General features: G+C 43.0%; 1 protein-coding gene across 1 annotated transcript in view; it reads right to left on the bottom strand.

Moving 5' to 3' along the window:
* The window catches only part of HS6ST3 (heparan sulfate 6-O-sulfotransferase 3), a 676,187-nt gene extending 656,076 nt beyond the window's left edge, over positions 1-20,111 (bottom strand). Inside the window, exon 1 of the mRNA XM_024123204.1 lies at positions 19,405-20,111. Coding sequence (XP_023978972.1) covers positions 19,405-20,111 — 707 coding nt within the window. The remainder of the gene's footprint in view (positions 1-19,404) is intronic.
* Between the last annotated feature and the right edge of the window lie 2,026 nt (positions 20,112-22,137).

The following is a 22,137-nucleotide window of genomic DNA, read 5'->3' as shown; positions in this document are numbered from 1 at the left end:
GGTTTATATCTGGGAGTAACTCCACCCCATCACTCTTCTTTAATAATATTGCTGGTATCCTGTGATTTTTTTTTCAAAATGTTTTAAAATGATTTTATCAAGAAAAGGCCTAGGGCTTCCCTGGTGGCGCAGTGGTTGAGAATCCGCCTGCTGATGCAGGGGACACGGGTTCGTGCCCCAGTCCGGGAAGATCCCACATGCCGCGGAGCGGCTGGGCCCGTGAGCCATGGCCGCGGAGCCTGTGCTCCGCAATGGGAGAGGCCACAACAGTGAGAGGCCCGCCGACCACAAAATAAAAAAATAAATAAATATATAAAAAAGAAAAGGCCTAGTAGATTTTTTTATTTTTAAACTTATTAATTAACTTGATAAAAAACTTAACGATATTCATTCTTCCATTCAGGAAACATTTCTCCATTCATGTCCAAGTGTATCTCCAATGAAGTGCTGTAGTTTGCTTCACATGGTTCACAAGGATCCCTAATAAAGCTAACTCCTAAGTATTTTATGTCTTTGTCAATATAGTGAATAAGATTTTTTCATTATATTCTTCAGCCACTTACTGCTGATATACCAAAAATCTTTGTTTTATAGAGTTGATGTAAGTAATGGCCTTTTGAAGACTGTTCTATATATTCTGCAAAACTGCTGTGAAAACATTGTTCTTGGTGTCATCACATGTCCCTTTAAGCAATAAGTTCCTTCGAGAGGTCAGAAAGAAAGGTTTTTATCCCTGAGACAAACTTAACCCAATGACAAAAGCTCTCTAAGTATTTTGTTTTTTGTCTTAGCAGGCAAGATATTAAAAGCTTAAGTTCCTGTTTAACTGCACAAGTGAACTAAACTTACATACCTGGCACACACATTTTTCTGCTCCTTTTAAATTGTTTTGGTTTTACTCACATTTTTAATTGTCCTATTTTAATTCTGTAATCCACCTTAAATTATCTTTGGAGGTAGGCAGTTGGCCTAGGAAGGTTATGCACCTTAATATTCACATTCAAAAGTAATTAAGTTATATGCTAATTGAATAGTATTGTTCATCTGTTCCTAATTATATATGCTAAAAACGGAGTAATCAACCTTTTTCCTTCAGGACGCACTATAAATCTACCCCTTTATATCCTGCTCAAGAAAGTATTACAGAACACGAGAGTAATCCCACGGGTCACCTTGGGTTCTCTGTAATTTAAAAGAAAAATATAATCATTTTTCATAAACTTCGGTACTTCCAACATTTTGGATAATAAATCACTTATGTAACTGGTCGAAGTGCAGCAAACAGCATGTCATCAAGACACATCTGGACACAAATGGGTGAAGAATGGTGAGAAAATGATTTTGGAGAAGTTCCTTGACAAGGTTAAGTAAGCCGTGTGCAGTTCCTGAATCATAACTTGTGAAGCCTTTACCGTCCCCTTTAGGCAAAATCATCCACTCTTTATTCTGAGTTCTGATGACTCTTTAGAGTTTACTCCATTCCCTCCAGGGAAGCCTTTCCTTGCCCATGCAGGCTGTGCCTTATCCCTTTACTGTGCTTGCACTGCACCTACCTTACAGCCCATCCCTCGTTATATTACAACTGCCCACCTTTTAGTCTGTCCACGGTAAGGTCCTTGAGAACAGGGACAATGTCTCAGTCATCCTTTATCTCCAGTGCCCAGCACAGGGCCTAGCACTTCCCACCTACTCACATTGTATCCTAGTTGTTCATACTGTTGTCTTCCGTCAGGAAAGAAAGAAAGAGAGCTTTTTTTTTTTATCAGCAGGGCCTTAGCCACTTCTGCATGCCCAAACCTGTCATATTACTGAACGTCAAGGGGAAGGGCTTAATAAACACTGAGTGCTGTACCCCTCCGCCATTTCTACCTTCCTATTTAAGCTTTCTTGGGCCATTTTTGGATCTTATTCCTAGGTCCGTCCTTGGTCCCTCCAAATCTTTCTGATGCCTCAAAGTCATTAACACCAGTGTAACTATTGTACCACCTCCATCCCTTCTCCAAAACAGAACAAGAGGATATCAGATTCTGAACAAGTGTCGGTAGTTCTCCAAATGGGGAAAGAATCAAGCTTTAGACAAAACACAAGCCAATCTATCTAAGAACAAGGCCCCTTCCACGTATAAGCAATGCATGATCTTTTGGAAACCATAATAATCATCCCTTAATGCATCCTTCTCCCAGTGTATCTCATCAAAACCACAAGTGGTTTGAAATAGTCTGACCCTCCTTTATGAATGTGAGTTGTCTCCTCAAGAAAACTTTATTTCTCAGAAAACTATCTAAAAACTATCTACTCAGATACTGACATATGATCTGCTGAGTCATAGTTTGTTTCTGGATTCTAGGGCCCAGCTCACATCCATGGTCAGATTTTATATCCTCTGAAGTTATCTGTCCAGTGGAAAATCTCATGGATCCGGCAATATAGGGACAGAACTGTGCCTCACAAGGGACATAACAGATTCTCAGGCCCTCTGGCACCAAGGCTTAAAATAAAAAGTGTTTTTAGACAGAAAACTTTACAAATAGCATTCACATTTCCGCTCATAAAGAGAGAATGCCAGACAAAATGGTTTTTTGATAACTGTGATTAATTGACATATATAAAGGTAGTGGAAGTCATAGACTTAAGCTTTCCTGAAATGCTGCTCTCTGAACTTACGGTCCTGGAGTTCCTATGACCCTAGTGGGATACTGAAGGAGGAGGAGTTTTGCCCTTCTCTGCAGAGCAATATCCGGGTTCTTCCATCTCTTTTTTAACTTCCTATCTCTACTTCTTTTCTATCTTATTTCTATTCTCTGCTCTCTCCTCTCTCCTTTGTCCCTTTCCTTCTTGATTCATCACAGTCCTGAGAAACTCAACAGCTTAGCAGTCTGACTTGAGGATTACATGCCCAGGTGTCATTCTTCATCACCTTTTACCCACAGTGCTATCACCATGGACCTCCTGACCTCCCTCGCCAGGCTCCCTACTTTCCTCTCCTACTCAACTTTTATCATCATTCTTGACTTCAACATCACATGAATAATCCATTCAACGTCTTGACCCCGCCATTCAACCTTCTTAGCTCCCATGATCACTTCCTGCCCCACTTCAGGTCCCCATTCACCTGGATCATACAAGTTATAGCCCTCCCTCCAGCATCTCAACTTCAAACACCCTGTTCTCTGACCTTCTCCTCTCATCCAGCACACTCACACCAGCACTCCAGCTCTCCTATTACAACTCCCCAGACAGAAGTCTACTATCAATCCTACCAAACACTGTGGACCCTACCACTTTTCTTCCTATCCATCACCCACCCTTACAGCCTCACTTCTCTCCTAACCAGCCTAAATTACACGATCTGGCACTATAAATGCCTCCAGGCAAACAGCCATAACCCTCCTGCCCCTCCCTTGGTAAAACCCCAATCCTGGTTAAACCCAACTGTGTACTTACTCCATGCCTCCACCAGAGCAGCTTCATGCTGCTAAAGAAAATCACAGAACCATGCCAAATGGACTGGTTTCAAATTTATAATCACAGGTCTCAAAGCTGTCAGACAGCTTACTTCCCTAGGAAATTTGTTTTCCCAACTTCCGAGATAATTATTCATACGTTCTCTGTTCTCCTCAAATTTCCAACATGCCTTCCTCTCCTCCCCACTCTCAGCTAATGACCTTGCTTCGTGCCTTATAGAGAAAAGAGATGCAATCAGATTAGAACGACCTCATCCTTCAACTATCAATTCACCAACCTTCCTGTATCTGGTACTCAAATGCTCTGCCTTCATTTCTGTTAAAAAGGGAAGAAGATAGATGAGATCCTGTGTCCTGTGATGAGATAATCTCTCATCTTCTTAAAAACATCTCTCCTACCATCACCCCTCTTTGCTTTATCATTCCTGTGGCGTTCAAACAGGGCTCACGGTCCCTCGCAAAGCTGCAGTCGAGCAGCTGGCCGAGGCTGCAGTCTCTGAAGACTAGAGCGGGGGCTGAATGACCCCCTGCCAAGCTCACCCACAGGAGGTTTTAGTTCTTTGCCATGTGGGCCTCTGCATAAGGCTGCACAGAACACAGCTTCACCCAGGACAAGGGATCCGAAAGAGAGAAAGAGGAACATCTAAACAGAAGCCACGATCCTTCTACAACCAAACCTCAGAAGTGGCATCTCACCCTTTCAGTTGTATTTGGTTCCTTAGGATCAAGTTACTGAAGTCAATATTGGGGGTGAAGACAGGAATTAGGCTTCACCTCTCGAAGAGAAGAGTATCAGAATTTACAGACATATTTGTAAACCCATCACTGTTTATGAACTTAAAGTTATTCTAAATTTGATACTAGATCAAAATCATTTCCTCAGTCTAGCATAGATTCAGGGCTCTCCATACACTGCCATTCAACCATTCCAGTATCACTCAGCTCTTCAGCCAATTCAAACTCTCTATTCTGTGCCTTCTTCACGCCTGCAAACAGTCACACTCTTTCTTTTAGCACACCTTCTTCAGAATTTCTATGTCTAGTTCTAATTATAATACCATGAATTGACTTAAATGTTGTGATGTAAATATTTCCAGTTCATGTTACCTATGACTTACATACACTATGATTTCACTCCTTGAGAGCCAGGACCAAGACTTCTCCTCAATCTGCATCCTCTGCAGTGCCTGGTATTAGGCTATGTATAAACATGAATCTACCAATCAATCAAGCTACCTAGCTATAGAAAGAAAATGACCTCAAAATAAAATTAGATATGTTATATCTCTCTTGTCAACCAGGCAATGTTTTTACAACGTACAAGTGTAGCAGGGTAAATGGGTTCAGGACTGGCTAGTTTGAATAATTTCAGTGGGCTTTGGGGAATAGGGGTTGTCCCAAGTTGTCTGATACCTGGCCTGGGGTGATTAGGGCAAGGGGGATAGGGGTCTGGAGTACAAGAGCTTGACAAAGGAAATAGTTGGACGTATGGGCTCTGGATTGGTTGGTTTGCATATGAAGGCATGCTCACAGCCATGTTCATTTACTATCGAAAAAAATTCGCTAACCCTGGGAGGAGCAACCCTCAAGCATCAGCAAGGCCCCAGATGTCAAAGCACGAAATACAACAACTAGAAAACAAGGCTATTATAATAGTAACCCACCTAGGTCCACCTTGGTCCTGCCTTCCTCCTGCTGATACTCTTACTACCTACCCAGACAGCTGTCAAATACACACAATATCAGCACAACCTAGGGATAAGAGAGATGGTCCTAAAATCAGATACGCCTGGGTTAAAATACCTGACTGCTCCACCAGTGATGAGTTCTGCAACCATGGACAAGTCACTTAATATCCCTGAACTTCATCTTCTCATCTGTACAATGGAGATGACAGTAGTACCTACTTAATGCAGGTACTTACATCCATAAAGCACTTTGCCTAGAGCAGAGTAAGCAGTCAAAATGTGTCAGCAATAATTACTATTTCTTCTCCCTCTGATTTCCCTAAAACTGTAGTGTGATTGATACATAGTAGATACTCAATAAATGTATGTTGAAGTTGACTGAACCAACAAAAGAATGAAAAAAAAAATCAATAAATAATCCTAGTTCTTGAACCAATCATAGAAATGCAACACTTTTAGCAGACATAGGTTAGAATACTCGACAGGCTGGAACTTGGAAGTGAGACCTGGGTTGGAAGTCTAGCTTTAATATTTAATCCCATGTGACTTTCTAGGACAGGATGGAGATGCTACTGGTAGCCTCTCCAACATCCTGGCTCCTTTCCCTTGCTGGGAGAGCCCCCGTTTTGTTCTGCTGTCCACATGTGACTCGGGAGGGCAATCCTATCCCCATATTCAGGGACAAATCCTGGAGGGTCCATTCCTATTTCCAGTGATTGGTTTCCAGATGGGAATGTGACCCTTTCCACTCTAGTCATTGTTCATTTGGCAAGGAAGTTCTGCCTGTGTAGCTGTAGCCTTCTCAAAACCATGAAGGAGGCATCCTGTGGCCCGAGTCAGCAAGCTCAGGGTGGCAGAGTAAAGATGTAAAACCACCTGGGTCCTCAGTAAAATAACAATAGCTAACATTTAATAGGTGCTTACTATGCTTCAGCTATTCTCCTAAACGTCTGTGTGCATTAACTCATATGATCCTCATCACTAATACCTGGCAGGAATGTTTTTATTACTGTTTTACACAATGAAAAACCTGAAGAATTTAGCAATTTGTGCAAAGTCTTGTAGTAATACATGGTAGAGGTGGGATTTAACCTATAGTTGGGCTTCAGGATTTATGTTTTTGCTTACCTGGGTCTGGAAAATGTTACTAAGACAGAATCAGCCAATTCCCTCTGGGTTTGTTAAGAGATTTTAAATGGCTTATTAAGGCAATTTGAATTTGAGTTTTTGCTAAATGCAGCTGATGGCATCCTAATAAATATATTCAGAGTCTTCATCTTTAAAATGGAGATACTTCTCTATGTCTCCTAGCGTTGCTGTTAAGATTAAGAAGAGTTCAATAAATGAAAATGCCGTCCTCAGTTCTTCTGAGGACTCTGGCTACAGTCATCACACCTCTCGCGGTTGTCCATAGGTCTACCGGACGGAAAGTCTTATTCCAAGACTCCATCCTAGCCCAGGAGCTATGTGTGCTTCTAGGTCTCTGCCCCTGCTAATGTATATATCCTCCTGGAAGTGGCCAGGCATTGCCTCATGTATAAAAACTAACTCATTACCAAGGAAAAATATTCTCCTAACAGATATGTATTATAATGCAAACTCTAGACTCAGGAAGATTTTATTTTCTATTCTTTTCATAACTAGCTGCAAAATCAAGTTATGTAGCGAAGAGCTCAGTGGAGTATCACATCCTAAATCAGCTCAAATGAAGAAGAGTTACATTCTGAGCTCACTGTCATGACATATTATTAACTGATAGCTAAAATTTATAGCCATCATATGAAAATAGTGAAAAAGTATGAACACAAAATTTAAAATATTAACTCCTGGATAACTTTCCCAAAAGGGTAAAGCAATGGAAAAGAAAGAAAACTTTCGTACCTTGATCTGTGCCAAATCCCTAGAGAAAAAGGTCTCCTGATGGTCTAAGGAAAAGACTTATACATTTTGACAAGTCTTTTGAGATATATTATGTCCTGTTCTAAAAGAAACTGCTCATTACTTTAACAAGTTGTTGAGCCGAATTTGTATTCTGCATATTTTTCAACTGCATCTTTGTCATTCCCGATTTTTGAAGATCTCTATAAAAGGTGAATTATCTATGCATTGCACTTTCAAAATCCAACTTCCCTTCCTTTTCCATTCTATGTCAAAAGAATTCTCACTGTCAATGTAAATTTAAATTTGTATAGTACTTTATACTTTACGAAGTGCCTTCATAGTCATTTCCTTAATCCAAAACAACTCTAAAAAAAGAGATAGGACATATGTTCTTATCTAAATTGTCCAATAAATTTGTAAATTTATTTATGCTTGTTTTCATTTATTCATTTATTTGACAGCCATTATGTACCAGGTACTATTCTAGGCACTGAGGATGCAGAAGGAAACAAAACAGTTACCATCTTCAGGAAACTTAAATTTTGGCAGGAAAGCCACACAATAAACAAGTAAACAAATCAATGAGGAAACCTAGATTCAAACCCTGGTTGCTTGATCAAAACTTTAGAGCTCTTTACAGGATACCAATCTGCCTCCCTGGTCCAAATTCACTGATGCAAATGTTCTCTTTGCCATGAATTTTGGCAGTTTGATCTCTTGGACTTGAATCTCTTCGGGTTTCCAAAAGGTCTCAGTTGTTTTCCTCTCCCCTAAAGTAATCCAATGGACAACAGTCAAAATGGCATTTAATAACCAACACATTCCGAGCACTATTATATTCCCCCAAACAAGAGAATCATGGAGGGAGTTAAAACTGAATTTAAAAAGAAACATATGCACACGTAACTGTTTGTGTGCATTAACTCATATGATCTTCATCGCTAATCCTTGGAGGAGGTCATCTAAAGGATGCAACAGCTGGCTGACCCAAAAGCGGGCTCGGGCAATCGGAGGCTCCTGCCCCACTCCCCTGTCCTTGGAATGAATGCTTCATCTACCATTCCCACACTAGAAGCTGTTTCAAGAACATAGCCTTGAGAGAATAGGGTGCTGCTGAGACCAGCTGGACAGCCTACATGCCTGAACCTCGTTTAAACCCCTATATAAATTCCTAAGATTCTAGCAGGTGGGTGCAGCTGTCTACCTTCATGTGTAAGTTCCCTTGTTTATTACACCTGCCACCCGCCCACTTGGACTGATCTGCGTCTTTCTTCCGTCCCTCCCTGCCCTCTGTGTACGGAGCCACCTGCAGATTTCACCAGGGAAGTCCCCAAGGCTGCAAACCCACACTAACAACCAGGCAGGAATGTTTTATCACCATTTTACAGATCGACAACTGAGACCTTGGAGAATGCACTCAATGTGTGTGAGGTCACATAGTAATACATGGTAGAGTCAGGACTTAAACCCAAAGCTGGGTTTCAGAAATTAGGTTCTTTGCCTCTGTGCTTTACTGGATCTAGAAAATGCTGTTGAGACAGAATCAGCCAATGCTAAGACCATTTTTTTACCTGGAAAAATAGGTTCACATTAAGTTTTGAAGTACAAATTAATATCCTGCAAGAGTCTGCTCATTTAGTTATCAGCAGTTGCCTGGCTACACAGGGTTTCTATAGGACAGCATCTCAAATGACTGCCCTTGCCTGTTTTCCATCTCACAGCACTCACGAGCAGGTTACCTTGTCCCATGTATCATTAGTAATCCATGACTTATTTGTGAAAGTGCAGGGACAGCACTACTACAGGCCTAATACAATGAATATCTTATTAGGAAGAAATTAACAAATGAATTGCTGCTGATCAATAAGTGTTGAAGAGAAAATTACAATGATAGTAAAGCCTAAATAATTTACACACGATATTGATTTTTTCATTACATTAATTATTCTTTACAGCACACACAAGGAACTAGGAGAATAAAACTTTCAAAGAAAAGAAATTTATCTACCGTGGTGTATTGCAGGCTTAAATCTGAATTTAAAAGACAAAGAATGGACCAGGATAGTTGACAAGTATTTTTAGTCTAAAAATGCATCAGGTAATAAATTTGACACTTCCAACGTAGCTAAGTTCCTTTGCGTTGCCCAACGTTTTTATACACAATACTTTCAATAGTTATTTATCATGAGAAGTATTGATAGAAATGTTTATAAATAGAAATATCAGAAATAGAACAATCCATGAATCCACCTCTTTCATGGCTCATATGAAAGGCACAATGACAAATTCGCTGAAGCCACATGGGAAAGAAAGCATTCTCTGAAACCTCTCCCAGAATCTTTAAGTTAACTGGACTTAAACCCAGTTGAACAGAGTGCAGGTTCCTTATTGCTAATAACTTCCATAGCCAGCAGAAAACAATTCCCTAAGGCCATTTTCTCACAGCAAGTAACTTTCATACGGAGGTAAGGGCCTGAAGATGATCCTCCCGTTTACACACTATTGCTGACTTTAACCTTGTCACAAAATGCTGTCCCAGAGAACAACAAAAAAGTATTGTGCATAAGAAGGGCTGTGAAAGAGGATGGAGGTTGGTGTGTTCTTCATGGATGACGGTGTTCCCAGAAACTCAAAATCCCCTCCTACAGATGGGAGAAACGAATTTAACACATGTGCACCAATCCCAATGGATGTTCTAGGTACAGACATTGCACTGAAAATTGCTTTTGTCATTCATATGTTGAATAGCATCTTGCTCGTGGCGTTTTGACTCTAGAAATTGAAGCAGTGAATCGATGTTCTTTTCTTATCTTTTCTATCGGAGTTTTCTCAGATACCAACTTCACTTAACTACTTTTCAGTATCTAATTAGGAGATTCCAGGTTTATAATGTTTTATACAGAGTTGCATGAATATTCAAGCACATCCTATCTCCCCCAAATAAAGACGGAAATAGTCTTTCAAAAGTCCTTTAAAATTAAAACTAAAAACATTAGAATAGTTTCAAGTGTGATATAATTTTTTTCTTCCCTCACCTGTTACCTTCAGTGACTTAAAGCCACATTAATATTATTTTTAATGTGCTTAATGTTCTTGGAAGAAAACCTAAGCAACAGAAAGCATCTCATCTCGTGAATATGCTTTTTGCAAACTAGAGCCAGTTTTGCAAATTATTTTGTCATGTCAGCTAATATTGTTATATAACTTCAAATTTATAAAGTACCTCTCACACAGATATAATATATTGATAAAATGTATATTATCCACTCTGTATCATAATACAGATCCAACTGTCCAAATGTGTCACGATCACCAGTCAATTCTGGAGCACGACGGGGACAAAACACCCAAATCTAAGATCATTTTTATTACTCAGTGAAAAGTCCCTTGTTATGGTGACAGCTCCACTGCTGAGTGTCCTTTGCTGCATCCACCATTCTTTGGGTGCAGACTAATGGTCCATACAGAAAATACGTGGTACAGGTACTAAAAGAAAGGGTATTTGTTCTTAGTCTCATATGTAGAATTGAATTGGGCATTCATAAAACGAATTAGAAGAAACTTCAAACTATTTTAAGTCACTGTGCAAGTTCTTCTCCATTTTCCTCCCTTCTACCCCTGCAACCCCAAATCCATTCTCCACCTTTCTCTGCCTTGGTGAAGCATGTGGAATGAGGAGATCGCTTGTCCTTGAGCTTCCAGGTAAATCCAGCCACTGGAAGACAATGGGAGGAGACGGGCAGGTGGGAGGAGAAAGGAGTCAAGGTATTTCCTTCCCCCCACCCCCCTCAGCTCCTTACTGCTGGCAGTGGCTGCCTTCTACAAACAGCTCCTATGGGGAAGCCCTTCCTACCTCCAAAACTGTAGCTCCTTTCAGGTGCCTGCAGACATGGGATGCTGACACTGCCTGCCTGGCTCCACCACTTCATGCCCAGGGTGGTTAACTGCGTCCCTTGTTACTAGTTGTAAGGAACCTCATGTCCAATGTCGGTGCCCTTACTCGGTCCATACCTCTGTAACTAGTCCACTGGCAACACCACAGGGTACCTCTGTTTGCTGCCAGGACCTACAATACAGCTACTAATGTTTGAAACAGCAACCTGATACAGAAGAATAATGTATAAGTAAATAAAAGAACATCAGCCACATTCAAATACACCAGCACTGCGAATCAGATAGCCTCTTAGATAGGTGATTACTTCCCATAAATGTACTAATGAGACAAACCATTGCATACAAGATGCATTTCTGACCTCAACTCTCAATATCACCATCTTTCTGATTCAGTTCTTTAAGGATTTCATTCTTCACCTTGACTACTTTTGTCCTTCTCCTCTCCCTCCTCCGTAGCACCCTTCTAATTTACTCTCTGCATTATCACTGTCTGCTCTTCCTTGACATGTCACCTTGTTCTTTACTGTGTTACATGGATCCTACCTGCAGATTTCCACACACAGGCCAAGTTACCACATATCTATGTTTCAAGTCATGTTTACTTTTCCTTCTGGGTCTATGTTTTCGTTTTTTTAAGTAAATCTATACAATTCTACAAGTTCCTAATTAGAGTTCACAAAATACAGAAGCTATCATCCAAGTTTACAGTCATACATCCATAACCTTGAATTCTTTGAAAGAAATACTCTGTAAAATATAATAAATAAATATGGAGGACATCAAGGTGCTTAGCTTTTCTACCCTCTTATGTTTATAAAAAAACTAGAATGCAGGGGCAACTGTGAACATACGGTGTTAAATGCAAGCTTCTGACAATAAATGACCCAGTACTTACCAATAAAGCGCGGTACTATATTAATAATAGCAATGAACTACAAATATTTATGTGCCCACAGGCGACTAATTCAAGTTCACTGCAGGATTGCTTCATTTATGAATTTAATTGTATGTGTTTAAACATTTCTGTTGCTGTTTCATTAATATCCCATAAAAAATAAAATGACATGCTGAAGAAAAAAAAGAACGCAAGTTTCTATTCACAGCATTAATTAAGTGCCCATTGAGTGCCCATGGTATCCCGAAAATTCACATTTACTTTTATCATTTATGGCTTTTCTTTTGCATCACACCTTGCAAGTTCATTTTTGCATTGTTCAGGATGAAAAGTTCCAGATTCAAAGAGGGCAGTACAGCTTCACATATCATTTTATTTTCACAAGAAACAACGCAGATGTGTAAGACGACTCCCATGAGAGAATTAAAATAGTGACTTTGTCTGTGTCAATGCATGAAGAGCGCCACATGCATTCTTAGCACTCACCATGAGACAGTACTATTATTCCTCCCATTTTTCAGAGCAGGAAACTGAAGTACAGAGCAGGTAACTGACTTATTCAGGGTTTTGTGACAGCAAGTGGTGAACTGGATTAAAATCGAGCTACCTTGACTTCACAGCCCCTGCTGTAAACATGACCCTAATCACATTCACAAACTGGGCATCAGCACGATTTTCAGGACTATTCAGGGGCTGATATATCTGTCATTTTCTCCAATTTCTGTTGAGGACTTTTTTCCGTACTCGGGGTCTCCTTCCACTGCTCTCCAATATCACAACCCTTAACCACACCCGCTTCGACCATCAGGCTTTGACCAGTAATAATCCAGAGTCTACGTTACTGGTACTTTTCTTATCCTCCCATCCTACATCAGAGTTCTCACGCTCTTGGTTTAGGCTGATTTTTCCCTGAAGTGAGAATGAATGATGAGATTAACCTTCCCAAGAGGCAAGAACATCTGTTTGTACCCATATGAATGTCTCATCTGTGGCGTACTAAGAGAAGAAAGCTCCTAGAATGTTCTAATAAGCCTTGGGCTTGATACTTACTTTGACTCTTCTTCTAGCGAACAAGGGGAGTTGACATCTTGTTAATTATGAAAGGCAATTATTAACAATTCGAAATTGCATGACAAAAGAAGAGAGGGATGCCACCAAATGTTTGATAATCCCATCTTTCAAAGAACCAAAGTCTCGTCAAGTTATGCCGATATTTTTTAAAGGTAATCTAGAACAGAGAGCATATTTTTAGCCGACATTGATTGAACATCTATAGGTCAGTCTCTGTACTGGGAACTTTACATATGTTTACTGAATAACTGTATTTGCTAGAGGAAGATATAAACAAATAACACTTGTCTAGGTTCAACAAGTATTTAGGATAATTCCCAAGACATAGTCAAATGCTTAGCTATAATTAAAACAAAGTTATATTAGCCAATTAAAATCAACAGAGACTTATCTATGATGGCCATAATTTAACAAACTCGAAAACAAGATAATTGATTACTACACAATATTAATTTGGGTTCCGCATTTACTTGTTTTCATACTAAACCTATTTCTTGGCCTAATAATTTATTTCATGACTCTTAAAATCACATTAGGATTTGCCAGTCTCAATTAAACCTGTTTAATTCATTATCAAGCATAAATAACTTTCAAATGGCATAAGCTTCTGATTGTCCTTAGTCAAAATGAGACGATAATAATTAGCTTTGGGGAATAATAAAAGTCTAAGATTAAGCAAATCCATATCACTAGTGGCTAAATTTACCTGCCTTCCAATTATTACATGAACACTTATATTTCTCTGAAGTCAACCCTTTCAAAAATCCCAAGGTAACCGGCAAGAAAAATGCAGAAAAATAAATCACTTCTTACCATTTACCACTTCCAGTTTTATCTTCACAACTCAAAAAAATAAAAAAACTGAATGGGTTTAGTTCAACCTCCTTCTGATTTATAGCAAATATCAGTGGTTTGAACCAGAAGCAATACTTTAAGAGACCCTGTAATGAACATATAAGTGGATATGGCATATAGACAGAGTAATCTCTTATCTCCTTGGTTTTATACTGCACACAAACCTGATGGTGAAAATTAACCTTCTTTGCAGTTCCACATTTCTAATTAGAAGAGACATCAAAAAGATTATCCCTTAGAAAGCAGCATGGGCCATAATATTCTAGATAGCCTTGAAACAGAGCTCTGCAGCCTCCTTATATATTTTAGCCTGCTGTCTAAAGGAAAAGCAATAACCAGATGGTGTTCCAAAGTGGTTATGGCTTTTTTGCAGCAAGTTGTGTTATATTTTCTCACCTTACCTTTTTATACTTATTATGAAGAAGCAGGCGTTCTAGTATACAGGACCTATTTATTGCTTTTGGCCTTGACTGTGTAAAATAGTCTATACCATCAGACTGTGCTATACTAAAAGTTTCTTTGGTAGAAGTGCTTACAAATCTCTGAGAATTAACTAGTTCATTTATAATCCTTGTGTGTGTGTGGTGGAGGTTGTTTTGTTTTCTCTGTACAGGGCAAGAAAGAGGAGAAGAAAGATACTGTGAACTCAGCTTAGATTAGAACACAGAACCTTAAAATAAAAGGCCGCACAGGCTAAGCCCTTCCCCAGGAAGAAATTCCTTCTACAACATCAGAGGTTAGTTGGCTACATCTAAAATGTTTACTGCTGGGGAGCAGGCCACTTCACAAAAGAGTTCATTCTCATTGTAGACAGTTATAAATTTTAAGAAATTCTTTCTTACTCTGAGTTGAAATCCTTATCCCATCACTTCTATCCTACTTATCCTAATTCTACCCTTTGGAGAAATACAGAACAAATCTCCTGCACCTTCCACATCTTCCTTCTTTGAGTATTTGAAAGCAATTTTTACGTCTCTCCTATTTTTCCCATCTCCATATTAAATATTACCAGCTCCTTCAATTACTCCTCATATGACATGATTTCCAGATGCTGGGAATAAACTGGAGTAGTAGCTTGACTCAAAATTTTTCTTAAAAGTTTTTTAAAGGAGATCTGAAGGCTTATTTACAACTATAATCGACACAATTACAAGGACTATCCAGAACCCAGTGGTCTTCCAGAAGCTGTATGCTAGCTCTCCTTCTTGTGATACACACACACATACACACTACTGATGGGATGGTTCTGTGACACAAAGTGGGTCAGAGACCCTCATTTCCCTGGCCACATCGATTGGCTGAAAGAAGAGTCACAAGTTCCAAGCTGGACTAATCTGAGTCATTCCCCAAGGTTTTAAATTGGAACTCAGAGAAGGCCTGCTTTCCTCTTAGCTGGTAGAGCTATTAGATTTGATAGCCATTTACTCATTTCATGGAATAAGCCAATTGGATATAATGAGTTCAATATGAAAAGCAGTGTGGGGAGAAAGTTCCCGAATCTCCAGTTCCAACCATTCTTAAAACTAACTCTACCCCTATCTTTTCTGTGTTCTGGTTATTAAGTCAATAATTCCCCTCTGCCTGAATTGAGCTTGAGTCAGGTTTGTATCATCTGCAACACAGAGGGTCCTATCTAACACAATGTTCATAAGGTTCCAAGCACTCTAACAGGACCAATAGAATGTGGTCATAAAAGGAAACAATTGCCATCCTACCCTACAAAAGGTATGGATGGAATCTCTTTCCATCATTTTAAGAATGAGAGCGATACCCACTTATTGAAGAAGATCAAGGTCCATCTTGCCTAATGGCCCAAGCTCATAGGGCTGACACTATTTGTTCAAAACTGTATTCCTAGACCTATCACACAGTAGGTGCACACAGTAGGTGCTTATAACACTCTCCACTATAGGTGCTTAAACACTCTCCACTATAGTTGTCATAGCACACAGAAGGTACTTAGAACACTCTCCACTATAGTTGTCATAGTGAACAGAAGAAACAGTAGGCAAAACTTTGAACATAAATTATCAAAATGAAGACACGAGTTCCCTGGGGAAACTTTAGACATATTTCACCTCCTTAGTATTAGATAACCCATTTGCTATATAAATTATGGAACTAGATTATCTCTTCAGTCTTTTTTAGCCATAAAATGCTATGATTTTATCCACACTCAACAGTGGTAAAGAAGAGTCTTCCAAAGACCTGGGTATGCAGACAAAAAGGGGAAACATACTGCAATAATGAAGGAAGTATAAAGATAATGAGAAAGAATATCCTACCAAATAAATAATAGAGAAAAGAAAGAAAAAGAATGGGAAGAAATCATCACTAATATGATAAAAGAGGTCATTCAGATAAGGCATCTTCCTCTTAGCTTCCTATCTTATTCTAACCAGTTTCTGTGGTCAGAAATGCCCTCTGTACTGGATCCAAACTTCCAGCCCCAGAGCCTTGCCCCTTCCTGGCCCCTTATAACCCATATGACAGTTCCTTCCACTCTACCACAAATCTCCTTCCAGAGTTGGCTCCCTGCTTCTGCCTTTGGTCCTAGATGTTCCCAACTCCTCTCTCACCATTCTAACCAGTTTTTCTTGTCACCAACAGAATGTGAACTCAATTATATTGTGTCCTCCCTCCCCTGTTTCCCATCCTGTCCTCTGCAATGACTGATGCCCAAATGGCCATCCATAATTTTCAATTTATTGCTTAATGTTTTGAACTTAGAATTCTGTCTCCATACAAATAATCATAAAATGGCATCTCTACGAATTAAGGTGACCCATTTACACTGAGCTGCTCTAAGGAATTGATCTCACATCCTTTCGTGAAAGAAGGCCTTGATTAGGGGAAATACTGCTATTACAATTAGCAACTAATATTTAAGTATTACTATATACCTGCGTAGTAAGTATTGAGTGCTGTGTACCAGCATATTATACTATGCACAGATACTATACCAAGTATTTTACATGCATTTGCTCATTTAATTCTCATAACACCTCTAAGAGGAAAGTACCAATATTATCCATATTTAAAGATGAAGAATCTGAGGCTCAGAAAGAGCAACTTACTAACTTACCCAGCTGGTAAGCACAAGAGCCATGTCCATTGGACTCGATAGTCCTTGCTCTTACATATAACCTGACCCACAAGGACACTGATCCCTGTGAGAAGTGGGGAAGGAGGGGACGGACACTGGGGGAACCAAAAGCAAAGAGACTAGGGCACCAAAGTCAACATGATCTACTTCTTGATTTTGCTCAGAGTCAGCCCTATTTGAAGTAGAACCTTGTTCCCATTACGTAGCAATAGATTATCTGCCATTTTGCATTGTGGAAATGGACCCTCCATTATCGAAGCTAATCTAGTTGACTGTAGAATGCTGTACACAGACATTCTCAGGACAGACAACTAATTCAATCTTCTCTGTGAGGAAGGTGCAGCTGAACATCTCTTCAACTTTTTCCCTATCGCTTTTGATGCAGGGCACTTCGCATAAACCACAGCTATTCCTTCCTAAAGTATCCAGAGAAGAAAAGTTACTGAGAATACCAGGAAAGAAAGAGAGGGTGAGGACAAAGAGGAGGAAGGATTATAAAAAATGGTACCAAAAAAAATACTACCACAAAATTTTAAAAATTTTTTAAAAAGCAAACCAGTGCAGGTGATTATCAGATATCTTCTGATTCTGAGAGAAATGAGTCCATCACTAAACAAAGCAAAGCACTTGACTGTGCAATAGAAACCATATGTTCAAATAGCCAAGGTGGCATTTTCCTACATCACACGGTAGAGAGATAGTGAGTATTTCCTACAGAAGTACGACCTCACCGCTGTAATCTGCGCAGGGTCTGTAGCAGCAGGAGCATTTCATCACTAAGCAAAAATCCAATTATTTTTAGATTCCATAATCTCTAATTCCTCTAAAATCTTCATCTATTCACTAACAGCTTTATATACATTGATAGAAAATAAGGCCAATCCCTACTGAAGAATCACTAGATGTTTCTATGTGATAATCAGTCTCTAGTTTAAGTGAAATGGAAGCTGGGAATCAGACTAGTAAACTCTTTGGGGTCATTCAGGAATTAATACATAAAGGTGTAAATGTAAAAAGTACAATTTGGGGTGAAATGTAGCAGAGACTCTCTCTCATGAAATAATAATGTCTTTTGGTAGAAAGTTTGTAAGTAATTATCAACTGAAAAATTGTCTTAAGCTAAAACAGAAGGGCGGGAGCTAAAACACTACACAATTAGAAATCTTTAAAAGTAAAAGGTCCTTAAAACGTACTAAGGAAGGAGCCTAGTGCTTTCATTCCAAGTCCAACCAGTTTCTTACTCTAAGCAATTTCCATTAAACAGGGAAAGGAGCAGGGAGGAGAGAAAGTATTTGAAAAACTGCCAGAGTAAAAAAAATCCCATAATGAAATTTTGCTCATTCTTGGAGAAATGAAGTAGAATTAGATGCTTCAGTGGAGGCGAGTTCCAGAACCTGGGTAGCTTCCAGTAAATGAAGCTTTTCCATAATGTCAGGTGCAAAAGCTATCTGATATCAACATACTGAGCTTGAGTTTTTAAAGTCCTATCTCCTTACACCAAATTGTTTGAAACCTTTGAGACAAAAACCTCAATAAACTAGTATTCCAAGCTTTTAATATTTTAGTCTCTTGAGCAAGCATGTCAGATTAATCTTCAAACTGCAATGGGCAGAAAGAACATTCAACCAAAATTCTTAAGCCCATGCCTCTCTCAGAGGATGTTAATAAGGTATGCACTTTCATTGGCTATTAAGATTTCAAACTTTCCTAATTCTCAGCAGCATTACTATTTAAAAGTGGGTGTGGATGGGGGTGGGAGAGGAAGCTAGTCTATCCTGAAAGGAAGGGATATTACTTATTAAATCTTTGAATCCACCTAGCGTTTACCACACTGCCAGGCACACAGTGGGCATTTAACACATACTTTCAGAATGAGTTGATGGATCGGCCTGGGGGAGAGTGGAAATCTTGCTGAGAACAGCATGAGTCCAAACCCTGGCATTGCTCAGCAACAAAGCCCATCTCCAGAATTAAGGTTATAGAGGTAGAGCAGGAATTTGAACGCGTGTCTTCAAAGTGGCAGCAAGAGGACTGTTTCCCGAGCAGGAGAGCAGCCACCCAAGAGCCACTAGACTCGTCTCTGGCTTCCCCATGCCTGTTAAACTCCTGCCCTGCCTCTCTACCTCCAGCTCCTCCTGCCTTTTAGCGGGTTTGAGTTTCCACTCACAGCGCTTAGGTACAGGGTTCGCCCTCGCTAGTCTAACCCAGGCCTCCTGGCCATTCCCCGGTTCTCCGAGCATCGGCTGGGAGGGAGGCCACACCGTGCTAGGCAGAAGGAAGGACACACACACGACGATGGCTCCCATCACCTTTGGGGGGGGGGGGCGCGGGAATCGATGGGGGTGAGAGGGGGAGCGAGTTCAAGGCCAGGGCACCATCCAAAGGTTCCTTATATAACCCTCCCCTAGAGCCTCTGGCCGAACCGCTGGAAGATGCTGGGGAACCAGCAGCACGCCGCCCAGTGAGCGCGGGGCCGCCGGGGTCGGGACGGGGGGGAGCTGGGAGGGGGGTGGCAGTTGGCAGGAAGCGAGACGCGGCAGGGGACAGTACCTGGTATGGCTGTGGTTGCGGGGACAGTCTTTCTTCTCCATGATGGCCGGCACACAGTTGGTGAGCTCCGTCCAGTCGGCGTGCAGCCCGCAGCTCCAGCCGGTGGAGAAGCGGGAGAAGAGCCACGTCTCCTTCTTGCCGGGCCGGTGGCAGGTGCACTTCTTCTGGCCGGCTTTGCAGCTGCACGGCTGCTCCAGCCGGATGTTCTTCACCAGGTGCCGCCCGAACGTGGTGCCCCCGGTCTTCTGGATGTGCAGGAACACGATCACGTCGCGCCCCTTGATGTTGAAATCCACGGAGCGGGTCAGGTCCTTCAGGGTGAAGTTGGAGCGCGGCACGAGCCGGGGCAGCGATCCGTTCTCGGGGGCCTCGGGGTCCGGCTCTTCCTCCTCCTCCTCTGCCTCGTCCTCCTCCGGGTCCCCCGGCTCCTCGTCCTCGTCCTCCGGCGCCGCGGCCCCCCAAGGCCCCTCGGGCGGCCCCCGGGGTGGCGGGGGCAGCTGGGGCCGTCGCTCCCAGTCCTCGAGCGGCGCCTGTGCCGGGCGGGCGGGACCCGGGGCGGCGGGCCGGCCGGCCTCCCCGGCGCGGGGCTGCTCCCCGAAGTCGGCGCAGGAGCTGGTGCAGGAGGGGGACACGTACTGGTACATGATGACCACGAAGAGAAGAGTGAGCACCGGCGTCATCAGCCACTTGTTGAACCTTTCATCCATGGTCCCGCTCTCAGGCCGGCAGGCTACGCGGCGGCGGCAGCGACGCTGTCGGGCTCCCGCTCGGAAGTTTCGGGGGCTCCGGGGCGCGGCTCCGAGCCCGCCGCTCCTCCATGCCCCTGACGCCGAGGCGTGCGGCTGGCTGGCGGCCCCGCGGCACACCGGCGCTCCGGGGCTGACAGAGCCGGGCCTGCGAGTCTAGCGGGGCGGCGGGAGCCGGCGCGTGCGGCGGCGGCTGCAGCGTGGGGCGCCCTGCGCTCCCGGGGGCGCCCGGCTCCGCCGGCTCCCTGCTCCCGCCCGGGCGCGGCGCGCGCTCTCAGGCGGCGCGGGGCACCCCGCCGCCGGCGCTCAGGCGCTGGGGAGCGCGGCTCGGGTCCTCGACCTGCCCCGGGGCAGCCGGGCAGCCGGGCAGCTGCGGCCGCGAGCTCGGGGGCTGCATGAGGCTCTACCAGGGCTCCGGCCAAGGGCGAAAGCGCGGCCCGGCCGCCCGCGGGCCCCGCGCCCCGCTCGCGCGCCCGGCGCCTCTGCCCTCCGGTCGCGAGGCGCCGGAGCCGCGAGGACGGACGGCGCCCGCCGCCAAGTTAGCAGAGGCGCTCCCCGCCCCCGCCCCGCCCCGCCCCGCCCCGCAGCGGCTGCGGACTAGGCGCCGGTGCAAAGCCGCCTCCCCGGGCGAGGCGCACTGCTGCTCCGGGTCGGTCCGCCCAGGCGCGGGCACGCAGACACACTCGCACACACTGGCTGGCGCCGCCACAACCCGCCAGCCGGTGTGACACGAGCCCTGCTACCCGGAGCGAAAACCTGCCCTAGGTACGGAGCATGCGCCAAAGCCTTCCCCAGCCCCCGAAGAGTTTCCAGGGGAGGAGTCCGCGGCTCCGCGGGGCTCGGAGCAGGCAACTGGGGGTGGGAATCTCTTCAGCCTGGAGCCAGGAGAGATTCGGGAGAAAGGCAAAGGCGGGGCGAGGAGAGGATCCGAGGAGATCGTCGCTGGCGCTGATCCGAGACCTCCAAATCCGCAGCTTTCTCCATCTGAGAGTGGACAGAAATCTGGCCAGTCTGTCTGCAAGGATAACACCCGCCCACTGCTGGGCCGGCTCACCTAGGCAGGACTTTGCAGGAGTTGGCTGGTCCCTCGCCGGCAGGGGACATTGGCTCTACACTGCTTTTAATCTCGACACAAGACGTTGTAACTGGTGCTCAAGTTTTATTCTGGTCCTTCCGCACGTACAGACTTGGTGTGTACAACTCTACAACTTTATTCAACCAGCATCCATTCATCGATTACCCATGAGGCGCCTACTGTCTATCAGGCTGTGTATTCGATGCACACTCCGTTTCTTCCAGTACCAGATAAGTCCAGCCCACAACCATGCAGCACTTCGATCATAAGAGGAGTTTAGGGGTCACCTCGTAAAATTCATCCTACTAACACACGCAGAGCTCCTGGATGTGCGAGATTCACCCCCTCTCCCCGCCCCATTGCGGACGATAAGACCTCTACTTACCTGTATTTCACAAGCTAAAAAGCTCTCGATTATATACAGATTTTAACTTTATTTTTCAAACGTCTAAATTTTGCATTTTTCTGAGAAACAAATCTTTAACAACAGTTTCTCTCCTTCAGATAATGAATGGAGTAAAAAATCGGAGTAACTACCTCTCCACAATTCCCGGACCTGCTTGACCCAGGTGGAGAGTGGCAGTGTATTCAAGGTGGACACAATGCAGTTTGAGTCCCTGACTCAGGTCAACATGTCCCTCCTGGGTACCCTGCCAGTCCTAGTTTCCCACACCCAACATCCCAGTCTTCGTAGCGTCCAGCTTCCCACCTGGCCTCTTTATGGATCTATGCGGTATTTGTCTCGGAAATACATACATACATAAATCACTGTGCTGATTTCTTTCATATGTCAGACTGTCCCCTTCACAGCCATTAGGTAAGATCCAGATTTCTTTCAAGGATGCTAACGCTTGCCCAAAGGAAGTTATTTTTATTGTTCTAGGCAGTTTGGATTCTTCTAAGAAAACCTCC

This window comes from Physeter macrocephalus, chromosome 13 (genome assembly GCF_002837175.3).
Source record: "Physeter macrocephalus isolate SW-GA chromosome 13, ASM283717v5, whole genome shotgun sequence".
Classification (NCBI taxonomy): Eukaryota; Metazoa; Chordata; class Mammalia; order Artiodactyla; family Physeteridae; genus Physeter; species Physeter macrocephalus.
Note: the sequence above shows the minus strand (reverse complement) of the source record. Positions and strands in the feature narration are given on the sequence as shown.